Here is a 13,113-nt window from a genome sequence, read left to right as displayed (position 1 = left end):
CGGGCGGGCTTGCGGTGGGGCTATCCCGGCGCCTTTCCGAGCATCAGCAGCGACGCCGCGAGTCTCCTCAAGCGAGCCCTCCCCGCGGTCCCTTAGAAGGGGAACCAACCATTTCGAGAGCCCCGCCGCTCGCCAACGTCGCCAGCCGCGGCTTCCCTCCGGCTAAGAGCAGGGCGAGGGCGGCAGAGTGACGTAGTTCTTCCCCATTGGCCCTGGCCGGCAGCACGTGCTCAAGACATCTATATCAAGACAGCCCCGTCCCGCAGCCCGCTTCTCCGGCTCCGCTCGGTGCCCTCCTAGCAGCCTCGCTTTGCTCGGATCTTCTTCTCGTTCGCGGCAGCTGAACTCTTAGCATCTCCAGCTCGGCGCAATGGCTAACCTAGAAGCTTTCATAGGCAAATGGCGCCTGATCTCCAGTGAAGGTTTTGAGGATTATATGAAGGAACTGGGTAAGAGGGACGGGAATTGGGAGTATTGTCAAAAAGAAAAAGGAGAAAAAAAAAAAAGAATGTAAGGGAGGAGGCTGGAGAAAAGAATCCCCCTTCCCACAAAGGAGAACGACAGACCTTGGATTCCTCTTGAACAAACATTAGAAAGAAAAAAGTGGGTAGAAAGTAGGGGAGTCAATAAGAAGAACAACTGGATAAATGTTTCTGTAGGAGTATAAGAAATTACATTTTCTTACGTATATGTTGTATTCTTGTGCTCTTGCATGCGTCTTTCATTCAGAGATGCAGGCTGCAGTTTCTTGGTGAATGCCTGGATCTCCTGAGTGTAACTGGCCAAGAACTGTCATCCAAAGCTGTGTAGATCACCCCACCTAGTGCCCGGCACCTTTTTTTAAAGAGAGTGGTGGCTTTGTCTGTTTAAAATGGCTGCTTTGGATTAAAATGAAATATTAATTTTCAGCTGTGCCTCAAAGTATCCCTCTGTTTTGTGCTCTGTGTGTGTATGTATATATATGTGTGTGTATATATACACATACGCACATGCTGTATGCCACGCATGCAGTTCTTGGCATTTTGTTCAGTTGCTAAGCAAAATGTAGTGTTTTGAGAGCATGCAGCCCTATTTTTCTAAAATGTGCACCTGGTTTTGTCTGGCTAGATTGCAGTGGAGGAGGATGAAGAAGAAATGGGCTTTAATGAATTTTTCTCTCCTGGAAGCCTATAAACTAGGGATCTGGGATTATGAGCTCTGTGTGTGTGTGTGTGTGTGTGTTTGTTTACCTCTTAAAATGCTAGGATTCTCTGTCCAAGGTCTGTAAAGGCATTTTCAAATAGCTTTTAGTAACGAGCACACAAACAGACATTGTTTCAAAGGGGATGTGGAGCTGCTGAGTGAACAAAGATTGCAGATGCGCTGTATGAGAGAGGGAAGGAAAAGGGAAGATAGGACTGGATGAGCCGAGCATAGGGGGATGGCTTCAAATGAGTACAATAGCTCTTTTCCTGACCTTTCCCCAGGGAAGAAGAGTACTTAATAAGAAAAATGGATTTTTGTAATATATGCTATGCTGTTCCTTACATTTTACCTGTAAGAGCACTATATTAACAGAATGTCTGGTGCTAATATTTAGGGGTTTCAAATAGTTTGATGCAACATTGGAAATGTGCCAAGATGAGCAAGTTTCCTATAACTTCATGCAGAGGAAGACAACATTGGGTCTAGCAGTATCCTCTTCATTATTTGCAGTGATAACTCCTGCTGAGATAGAAACTAGGAAAAGCAACAGAATTAACATCCATCTGGCTGTTTTATTAGAATCTTTCTTTCTTTCTTTCTTTCTTTCTTTCTTTCTTTCTTTCTTTCTTTCTTTCTTTCTTTCTTTCTTTCTTTCTTTTGTCCTTGTGGACCATTTTATTGAAATATAGTTAGAGTTCAGGGATGATTCTTTAACATGTGGTTCCTTGGCTAAAATTTTGCAGAACGGGCTGAGTTCTGGGGCACATTTAAACTGAAATATACTACATTTTCATAGGTCTGCACACCATATATAAAATGTTGTTCCTCAACTAGGAACAACAAGGTACATGCAATACTGAATGTCTGTTCCTAACCAATGTCCCTGCCTTAAGACTACAGTTGGAAAAATCCAGGACTCAGTCAGGAAATATAAGGCAATCTGAAATGTGGCAATTTTGTGGCCTCAAAATCTGTTGAATCAAAATTCCTGAAATGGCACAGTTCTCAAACACCATGTTGGTGGGAATCAGAATAGTTACTCTGTACTGATTTTCCCTGTCTTTCCCAGAATTTGCCTTTATAGATTAAATTGAGAAGAAACATACTGCCACAGAAAGATTTTGTTCCAGTTTTACTGCAGAGCTGTGAATATGCTTTTCTCTGTATTAAGCATTTTCATTCTAGATAGAGCTCATTTGGGGTTAGCTTGGAGTTTTACGGAGTTTTGCAAGGGTGAAGTGCAATCAAAGTCTAATGAGAAGGGCCAGTAAGCTTATTTACTAGAAAACTTCCCCCTCTCATGCTAGATAATTAACAAGATAATTAATCTTGTGTGTGAGTGACTATGTAATGACCATGCTGGGCTGAACCTATTTAAAAGCAAATTCTCTCTCCTTTTGGCAGGTGTAGGCATGGCAATGAGAAAGATGGGAAATATGGCCAAGCCGGATGTTATCATCAGCAAGAATGATGATGGTCAAGTCACATTCAAAACAGAAAGCACTTTCAAAACCTCAGAATTCACCTGCAAGCTGGGAGAAAAATTTGATGAAAACACAGTAGATGGTCGAAAAACTCAGGTAAATGAAACTGTGACCCAGAGAACACACCAAGTATATGACATGCTAAGCCAGTGATTCTAAACTGTTTCACCCACTGACCCCTTTTCCTGATGTTGAATAATGTCATTACCCCCACCAAAAAAAACAGACTCTTGTTTTTTACACAAGCTTCTCAACAGCAACAGTCCCAAACTAGATCCTTGATTTACGAATTACTCCATTACCCCCAGGATATGCCCAAGTTATCCTCAGTTTAAGAACTCTGCGTTGATCTGAATATTGCTGCTGAGTTTTGTTATAATGAACAAACTAGTTTAAGATCTTTGCCCTGGTCCCGGTGCCTAACAATTGCCCACCAGAGTACCAGCAGGATCTATCATTTGCACTGCAAATGACATTGATTGCCAGTTCTCCAAGGGGCGGAGAAGTGCATCTATGCTCAAGTAAATTTTCTCATGAGTCAGCATGATGCTGTGTGGTCTTAGTTCTTAGATAAGACTCATTTGTCCCAGTTGTTTTTACAAATCTGCCTCCTTCCAAAACCCAGTTTTGCAGCTCTCAGCCCCTCAGAAACATTAAGTGAGGCTATTGGCCACCAAAACACTGCCTACCACTGCCATAAAGAGTTAAAGCTAATATATATGGAAAAATAACGAGTTTGGCACTGGAATAAAGAGCTTCTCTAGACAGTGTGCTCAGTGATCAGGCACCACCACATTGTAAAGGGCCTCTTTTTAATTATCCGTAATCACATCTGGAGGAAGAGTTTTGCCACTGTTCCTTTGGCATACGTGTATCCCTTTGCTGTCATTTTGTGCTCATTTGAATTTTTTACAGCCAATATCTAACCCTTTGAGCTGAATAACATCTACTCTCAATATATATATGTCTGCAAAGTCCATTGCAAGAAATAAACAAACCAAAATCATGGGAATAAAGCTCAAACTCAAGAAAGTGTAGTAGAGAACAGTTTTGTAGAATGAACTTTACAAAGATTATCTTTACTTGGATTCACCTGTATAAACTAGGAGGGCTGCTCAGCTTGAGGATAATTTCTGTGTGGAGTTTATGTTTCTATATAACTTTCTCTAGGCAAGCCTTCCCCAATGGTGTTTCTCCCCCCCCCCCCCTCCCCAGTGTCAGGCATGTAGGCAGACACCAGGTTGGGGATGTCTGCTGTAATATTTTTTTTTCTTTCTGTCATCTTTTTTGATATACATACAGAAAAAAATGTGAGTGAACAGGAAACAGTAGTTACAGTAAACAGTGTCCTTTGCCTGGGAAGAAGTAGAAAAGAGTAATTTATTCAAAACATTTCAATGTGTTTGGAAATCAGGCTCAGATCTTACATAGAATCAGGTACATAGTGTTGCTGAATACATTAAATGGATTTCAATGCTTCAGCATTGGTTATTCAAGCAAAATAATATTTTAAATTGTGCACCAATCTCTAGATGCCAGGTACTGTAGGCCTATTTTTTATTAGTATCCTCTAGTTTTCTGAAGGCTGTTATCTTTCAAGCACTGGGTGAATCATCCTGCTGATCTAGTCTAAATGCAGATGAGTTTGTACAGGTATAGTGGTTAAACAGGTCCAGATCTGGGTTGTGTCTGGATGGGAGATCATCTGTTAACCATATATGTTCAGTCTGGAGTTCTAGCGAAGAAAGAAAGGCTATAGAGAAAAACAGAAATGGGCTGGCGTGCATCCCACTGTATTATTTCTGATTTAAAGGATACTTCTTTGGTTTGGAAAAAAGAGGTCAACCATATCTGGGCTGCAAAACTGCAAATAACCACTAGTGGTAGCAAAAAGTTGTAGCTTTCTATATTTCCCTGCCAGCTAGTGGTTGCCTGGACTTTGCAGTCCAGATTTGGTAGCCCTAAGAAATAATGACACCATCACCTTGGGAAGGACTCAATGGGTAGATAAAAATGCCAAATTCAGTCTAAACATCTGGCTGACTGTATGACCACCACCACCACCACCTTATTTATTTATGCAATTTCTATAGCTGCCCATCTCAATCCAAGTGACTATTTATGTGCTGCCCATCTCCCAGCGAATAAAACAATCGTGAAAAATGAGCCTTGGGTTTATAGATTGTATTTTTTTTCTGTGGCATAACTCAGAGAAGTATGCTTCCAATTTCCCAACAGATTAACCATATTTAAAGTGATTTTTAGCTGTACCTACCCAACATACTAAACTCTGAAGTTCAGATAATGAGCATATGCTTCATCCTAATACTCCCCACCCCAGCTCTTTAAAAGAGATTTGCTGATTGTCCAGACCAGAAATGGGCCCCGTCTTGAAGGTCTAGACCAGTGTTTCTCAACCTTGACAACTTTAAGACATGTGGACTTCAACTCCCAGAATTCTAGGAGTTGAACTGGTCTAAAAACTGGGTAATCTATGGCAAGATTTGGGATACAAAATCAGATGTTCTGATACCAAAATGATATTTGTTTGTTTTTGTACCTACACCTATATTTCTTAGAAGAGTCATGTTGTAGAACCTGCTTGAATGATTCAGTGGGTTTTCTCTGAAAGTGGCTGGTCTATGGCTGATGCTAAGGAACTTGTGCTGCACGGCTTAGGATGGTAGCCCAATATGATCTTCAGAAAAGTTTCCACTAGTCTGAGATGTAGGAACTTCTACTCTGTCCCCACTGCCCACTCACAGTAGTAGGGGCAAAATCCAAGGCAAAAAGCCATTTTCTGAATGAATGAACACATACACACACACACACACACACACACACACATTATCCTGCCTTTATTATTTTTATAAACAACTCAAGGTGGTGAACATACCTAATACTCCTCCTTCCTCCTATTTTCCTCACAACAACAATCCTGTGAGGTGAGTTGGGCTGAGAGAGTGACTGGCCCAATGTCACCCAACTGACTTTCAAGCCTAAGGTGGGACTTTGGTATTGCTTGCCAGGATCTTTCCCTTGCCTGCCAGTTATAAGAGATCTCCAAATGGTCTATTTCTACCCCTATAGAAATGGTAGATATATATTATTCCAATTTGAGGTGCATTTGGCATCATGGGTGTCAGCAGTAGGGTCAAAAAAAGCAGTGGGCACAACTGTGTGATTGAAGCCCTGCATCTTTTTTATATGCATGTGGTACATGCAATGCAGATTAAGGGTAGTATTTTGATTGCACCTCTCGTGCCCACCATCTTGCATTTTTTTAACTCTCCCACAGGTGCTCCTGTTTGGCATTCTGTATAATCCTTTCCTTTGTTCCATCCCAACCCTGTACTCATTCTGAATCTTTAAAAAATCGTTCCTTTAAAATGCATTACAGAAAATGAATTGAGAAAAGAAAAAATATTTTCACTATCTGTTAAGATATGTCTTTAAAATAAAATAAAATGATAAATAAATCAAATATCTAATATAATGTTAAAACTATTAATTTTAGCCATTAAAAAGGAAAAAAGGCCTCAAAAATTAAGTTATGACCAGATGATGCCCACAAAATATAACCACATTTTATGCACCTTCATTGCTTCATTAATTCAGATGTTAGCAAGCAATACCTATCAACAATTGCTGCAAATCAGAACTTATTCCTTCCAGTGTTTTATGCTGACATTTTTAGTCAGCTCCTATGCCTGAAAAATCCACAATTCTTGATATCTTAATAGTTCCAGACACTGTGGGTATACAGGTAGTCCTCAGTTAATGACCATTCGTTCAGTGACTGTTTGAAGTTACAAGGGTGCTGAATGAGACTTATGACCAGTCCTTGTAGTTGTGGCCATCACAGCATCCCCGCAGTCACATGATTGAGATTCGGGTGCTTAGCAATTGGCTTGCAATTATGACAGTCCCATGGTCACATGATCGCCATTTGCAACCTTCACTGCTGGCTTCTGACAAGAAAGTTATGTTTATCTTTTCATTTGTAAAATCCACCAGTTGTCTGCACTCTTTAATACGGGTAGTTCTCACTTTACAACCATTCATTTAGTGACCTATTTGAAGTTACAATGGTGCTTAAAAAAAAGTGACTTATGACCAGTGCCCAAAGTTATGACTGTCCCAGCAACCCTGCAGTCATGTGATTGCGATCTGGGCACTTGGCAACCAGCTTATATTTATGACAGTTGTAGCATCTTGAGGTCACATGATTTCCATTTGCAACCTTCCCAGGGGGCTTCCGACAAGCAAAGTCAATGGGGGAAGCTGGATTCACTTAACGATCATGTGATTCACGTAACGACCATCACCACCACCAAAAAGGTCATAAAATTGGGTCTGATTCACTTAGCGACCACCCCGCTTAACAACCTATTTTCTAGTCCCTATTGTGCTAATTAAGCAAAGACTACCTGTAGTAAACAAACATTCCCACAAAGATCTGGTTCGTTTGTCTAATTTAATTCCAATTTGTTCAAAAGCACTTTCACAAAAAAAATAATCTTTTAAAATAACTGTCCCCTTTATCCATTTTAAACTTTCTTACATTGATTCCTTGTTAAGCTTTTTATTTACATTATTGTAAATAATGTTAAGCTTTTTAATTACATTATTCCTTTGTAATTCAGAAAAAATAATAACTCGCCAGGTGGAATTTTCTTATCCTGCTGCTCAGATCTCTCTTTAGCTGTAAATTAATTACATTTGAAAGTGATTAAGAAATGAGGCCATATAGGCTGCATAACAGCTGTGAGCTTGATTGAAATCCCTTGACTCCCAGCTGCTCACCTCATGAGCTGACCACAAAAACCTCAGTTCTGCAGTCTACTCATGAGGAGCAGCTATCCACAGTGCAGGTGGGTGATCTCACAATCTCTCCTTTTTCCGGAGAGACTGCACTGGCCAGACTTTACTGTCTGGCTACCAACTAGCCCCAGTGCTGTCCCCACTCCTTCAGGGACATCTGGTTCGCCATGAATCTTCACTGGAAGCTTTTGACAAGCAAAGTCAATGGGAAAGCCAGCAGGAGGTCACAAATGGCAATCATGTGACCATAGGATGCTGTGACCATCATAATTGGTCCCAATTACTGTTGTTAACTGAGGACTACTTGCATAACTGAGAATAATATAAGCATTTTTAATTCAGAGTGAAATCAATCATCCAATCCAATATGGCAATAACAGGACAAGTCCAAAACATATGAGCTAATCACTTCCTGGGGAAGGTGGACTGAAGACAGCTCCATGTAAAGTGGAGCTGACATCTCTGGACTTTAATAAGGAGCTGATTAAGCAGCTCCTACTATCCTCCCTGGATAAAAGGGAGAGACGCCAAGATTGTCCAAGCTGTTTCTCCTTATGATTGTTCCTTTTCCTCACAGAGAGACTGCAAGACAGTAATCTCAGGTGGTGGTGGGGAATCAGGAAATGGGGGAATTTTCCATAATTGCTCAAGCCACAAATGGAGCCTTTTTTTTAAAGGACACTAAGTTTGTACAGTTCCCTTGCTAACTACCTTCTAACTGCCTATTAACTGCTTCAAAGAAGTTAGATACCTGCAAAGTGACAAGGCTGGAGATAGCCGGTGAGTGAGTGCCTTCAATCCTCAATCTAAGAATATGTAGACCTGTTTTTATAATCTTTAAGAACAATATAATATAATATAATATAATATAATATAATATAATATAATATAATATAATATAATATAATATATATTCTTATGCATTTTAAGCAAAAAGTAAGACAAGGTTTTGGCTATAGAAAGTTTTAAACAGATTAAGGGCTCAGAAAGCATTGGAAATTGGACTTTGAATATTAAGATTCTGAAATTACTTTGAAAGAATAATTGCATGTTTGTGGGAAATATAAATTGTTTCTGAGACTGAAGACATAATCAAACAAGTAATTTGAAATGGCATTTAGAGATATCTTTGAGGAACTGCATCAGGATATTGAATCAATTATGTCAGTTATATTGTGTTTTTCTGAGAACAGTCTGTTCTTAGAAGAAGATGTTATAGAACAAGATATGCAGCAAAACTTACCTAAGGAAAACATGAATGAGAATCTGAATAAAAACTTTTCATCAGACATAAAGAAAAAACTGGATGAGAATTTGAAAATTAAGGAAATAAAAATTGTAAACATGTTGTGTATTGGAGCTTATCTTTTGTAAAGAAGAAATGGTCTCTCTTTGTTACATTAAACCTTTCTTTTATTTTGCTTATATTGGGATATTGGGACTATTTTATGCCTTTTAAATGGGATTTTGTTTTAGCCAAGAGTGGAGATGTGGAATGTTGAATTTTATATATGTTAACTAATGTTGATATTTTAGAGTTCTGTTTGGACTTTTTGCTGAGAATTGGATGAGAGAAGAAATCAAAACTTATTTGATTTGCCTGTTGTTAAGAGTTGGGTTATGGGATGAAGAGTTTTATATCTTATATAGTTAAGTAAGAGGAGATTACGGAATTGTTTATACTTGTCATGATGAAGGTGGGAAGGCACTTTTTTAAGAGGGAGAGGTTTTTTGTTTTGTTTCGTTTTCTTACACTTTTTTTCTTTTTTCTCTTGTATTTTATTGTTCTATTAAATCTTTTAAGAAAACTATTGGAAAACAAAACAAAGCATATTAGCTAATATCTCAGCTCCTGAGTTGCAACTCCAGTCTGTTACATGCAAAACAAGCAATAAGCTCATTATAAGATGACAGGAAACAATTTCACATTATTTAAAGCAATTTTCCATTGGTTTACAACTATTTTTTTTATAAAAGAATTACTGGCTTAAGAACCACAGTTAATTCCACTAGAGCCTTCAACCATTGTAGAACTTCAGAAACAGCAATCACATCAGGACAAACTAGATGGAGTATTATTGTGAGGGTTCCTGATCACCCACAAAAAGCACAGATTTATTTGTCTTAAATGAAAAATTTTAAATGTTGTTTTGTTCGAAAAATGGAAGTAAAAGTTCTGCAGTTGGAGCCATGGAACACTGAGAGCAGATATATCATAAAGATCAGAGATGAGTCAAATGAGCACATTTTGGGGTGCTATTAAGAATAGGAATGTGGACAATATAGTCAATTCCAGTCATGGGAACAATTAACTGAGAAGTTCTCACAGCAGAAGCCCAAGTGAAATGATGAGACACTTCAAGAATTTAATAACGTAGCTTTGAATAGTTAATGTTCTGGGCATCCTTTTGATACTCCACTTTTGGCTCACAATGTCTTTGGCTGTTCTTCAAGCTTCATGTAGGTTTTGCGATTAAAAAACGTACAGCTGTTATAGAGCCTCCACAAAATGTTTAATTTTTCCACTGATTAAAAACCCCCCCACTATACTTGTATTTCCAATTATATACTAATGGCCAAGGGCGTTGCTGTTCTCATGGGGAATTTGTGAAGAATGTTTTGTGTTTCTGTCCTGACCTTCATGAGGGAAAAAACTTGGTCTGTCAGTGGGGTGTGGAATTGTTGGATCAAGTTATACTTCAGAATTAGATGTGAATGGAGGCTTGGAGAGAAGCCATTATACAAAAAACAAACACCCCCCCCCCCAAGAGAACTGGAAATATCAGATATATTTAAAGTGGTGTGAGTACTGTCTCCTTTGATTTGATGAAAGCAACTTTCCACACAGTTACAAATTTGTCACCTGCTGAAATTTTCTGAAAGTGTGTAGTCAAATACTACATATGGTTAGATGAATCATGTAGTCGTAACAAGGCTGAAATAAGTTGGCCACTCAGAAAAACCACTTTGTATGAGCAGGAAGAGCAGTATTTAGGCAAGCCCTTCCCTGGATAATAATCATTTGAACAAATAAATATAAAATCCACAGTTGAGTAATCTTTTTATTAGAATCAAGCCAAATGACACTACACATTTTGCATACTGTCAATTCTCCAGAATTCTTCATCGGTCAGCATGTTACAAAAAGCAGTAGATGAAGAAGCAAGGAATCTAGTGTTCCTGAAAGAAGTTACAGCCATGAAGTACCTGAACAGTTTGCCTCTGATCTTGATTGTGTACCACACTGCATAAGAAGCATAAAACCATAGTTTTATTCCCTTTAGCCTCAAGGCAAATTGAAAATCAACTCATGAAGGAGCGCTCTACCAACATTCTGTCTTCCTTTACAGACCCTCATCACTTTAGATGATAACAATGTATTGATCCAGCTCCAGAAGTGGGATGGCAAAGAGACCACAATAACAAGGAAGATAGAAGATGGGAAAATGATAGTTGTAAGTAGAATTTTCTCTGGTTTTCATGCCAAATCTATACCCTATAAATGAAATGCAGCTTACCTCAAATATCATAAATACCCACCTACCTTATCCTGCTTCCAAACAATCTGGTTAGAAAAAGAGAATTAATATATCTTTTTATCTTCCAGGAATGTGTCATGAATAGTGTCAAATGTACTCGTGTCTACCAAAAAGTATGAAGAGAGTGGCTTCTGTGTTGGAGTGGAGAATGGCAGATAATTCTCAAAAGAGGACTAGTGCATATTTTTCTTTCTTCTTTTCTTTCTAACCTAGATTTTTTAAAAACATCATGTGGAAGAAGCAGTATTGTATGCAATTAATTTCAAGCCCTTGATGATTAAGTTTTAAAATTTCAAAAGAGATACTGTAACTGTGTTATTATTTGTAAAATATTCCCCTTGCCCTTTTAAGAAAGTTTAGGAAGTTTAAATTAAATAGATCAAGTAGTATGAAAAGTGGTGAGATATTGCTGGGCACAGATACAGTGTGATCTTAAGCCTCTTTTTCTAAAAGCAGACCTCATTAGCTACATTCATACACTGCACTAAGCAATTACACAGCTTGTTTCTTTTTGTAATATGATGGTGAACCTAGCCATTGTGGGTTATTCAACAAACCATGATTAAATGAGACTATGGTTTAGAATGTGTGCATCTAACTAGTCTGTTCAAAAAATATTCCTTAATGCTTCAGAAGATTTGGGTTGTTAGTGAACATGCAGATTTCTATTTCTATGATGGGTTTAATTTATCAAGTTCATTTCCATGTAGACATTTTGCTGTTATTAAAAACAAACATTCTGAGAGCTCGTTCTGAGGAATCTAGGACTTTGAAACCCCAGCCGAAGCATCTGTCACCCTTCATACTGGATTTTATGGGTTTTATAGGCCTTGGAATTATCACATTGAACCCAATTAGGTGTATATTATACTCCCCAAACACACTGAAAGACCTACAGAGAACCTTGTCTTGCTCTCAATGCTTCTTGGTGAACTTATGTTTACTTATCAGGTACTGTATGTGAATATAACACCATTCCATACCTCCAATACCTTTATATATTGCCCCTAATTGAAGAAAATATGCACCAAGGTGGAAATGGCAGGCTTATCATACACAGTACTTCATAATAGTCTCATGGTCAACCATAATTGTGCCTAATGGGTTCCATAACCATCTTTGGGCTCTACCCTAAAGGACATAAAGGGCAAATTTGGATTAGTATGTTGTATAATACTCACCTATTGTCATTTATAAACTATGTATTATGGTAGCATCATGTGAAACAAGCCAATTGTGATATATTCAGTAAACCACAGTTAAACAATAGCTTAGTAATGATATGTAAACCCAACCAATATAAAGCAGTAGGCTGTACTCGAATGGACTTGATATCCCTGTGCATGCTGTTGCAAGGTGAAAAACTGGAGGAGTCAACATGGAGTACAGTAAATTTAGTAGCCTATGTTCTCTGTTACCTAGGAATACCATATCAGATCTGTAAAAATTAAGAGAAACGCTAGAGGGTCCTTTGTTGCCATCTAATAGTTGTCTGGATTTTGGCAGTCCAAAATATAGTAGTCCTAAGGTCACTACTTTTCAAGAGACATCAGCTAATTCTTACATGTTGTATTTAGATTGGTTTTATGATCTCTCTAAAATGTATTTGAAAATTTCAAATAAAACTTTGCTGCAGTTTCTGCGTATCTGAGAATTATTTACTGTAATTCTGAATCGAGGGTCTCAACTCAACCATGTGTGGACATGATATATATATAATGAAATTGATTAGTAGCTGATTTTTATTGTACAGATGCAACTAATTGACATATTTTTTTTCTGCCTAGAAATAACACTGGCATAGACTTAAACCCATAGCGCTTATATATGATCCCATCTTGCAGGTTCATACTATAGTGTAGTCTTCTCCAACCTAGTCCCAATCTAGTACCAGTTTCAGAGTTGAAGACCTACCATACTGGAATTGTACCAGATCAGGGGACTACTGCAACACAGTGAACATTGTGCATCTGTACTGATCCCAGCAATGCTAAGCACTTGTATGATTCTATAATACTGTCTTACTTTGAACCCAGAGCCCATTTATTTCTAAATCTGCATTTCAAAAAGAAACACACCAA

At 38.3% G+C, this 13,113-nt stretch overlaps 1 protein-coding gene across 1 annotated transcript; it reads left to right on the top strand.

Annotated features, from left to right (window-relative positions):
• The first annotated feature begins 263 nt into the window (after positions 1-263).
• LOC103052764 (fatty acid-binding protein 5) lies at positions 264-12,668 on the top strand. The gene is made up of 4 exons (XM_007432528.4): positions 264-449; positions 2,590-2,765; positions 10,844-10,948; positions 11,101-12,668. The coding sequence occupies exons 1-4, from the start codon at positions 371-373 to the stop codon at positions 11,149-11,151; spliced, it is 411 nt and encodes a 136-aa protein (XP_007432590.1). The 5' UTR covers positions 264-370; the 3' UTR covers positions 11,152-12,668.
• Positions 12,669-13,113: the final 445 nt, after the last annotated feature.

Source organism: Python bivittatus, unplaced genomic scaffold (genome assembly GCF_059951505.1).
Source record: "Python bivittatus isolate LINGU-HERP-01145 unplaced genomic scaffold, Pbiv_v1 ctg000590_np1212, whole genome shotgun sequence".
NCBI lineage: Eukaryota > Metazoa > Chordata > Lepidosauria > Squamata > Pythonidae > Python > Python bivittatus.
Note: the sequence above shows the minus strand (reverse complement) of the source record. Positions and strands in the feature narration are given on the sequence as shown.

What these genes read in the sequence shown, in the direction of transcription:
- LOC103052764 (XM_007432528.4), top strand. Translation starts at nt 371, where the DNA reads ATGGCTAACCTAGAAGCTTTCATAGGCAAATGGCGCCTGATCTCCAGT. An exon ending in GGATTATATGAAGGAACTGG is followed by an intron (nt 450 to 2,589) that starts GTAAGAGGGACG and finishes TCCTTTTGGCAG; the next exon opens with GTGTAGGCATGGCAATGAGA. An exon ending in TAGATGGTCGAAAAACTCAG is followed by an intron (nt 2,766 to 10,843) that starts GTAAATGAAACT and finishes CTTCCTTTACAG; the next exon opens with ACCCTCATCACTTTAGATGA.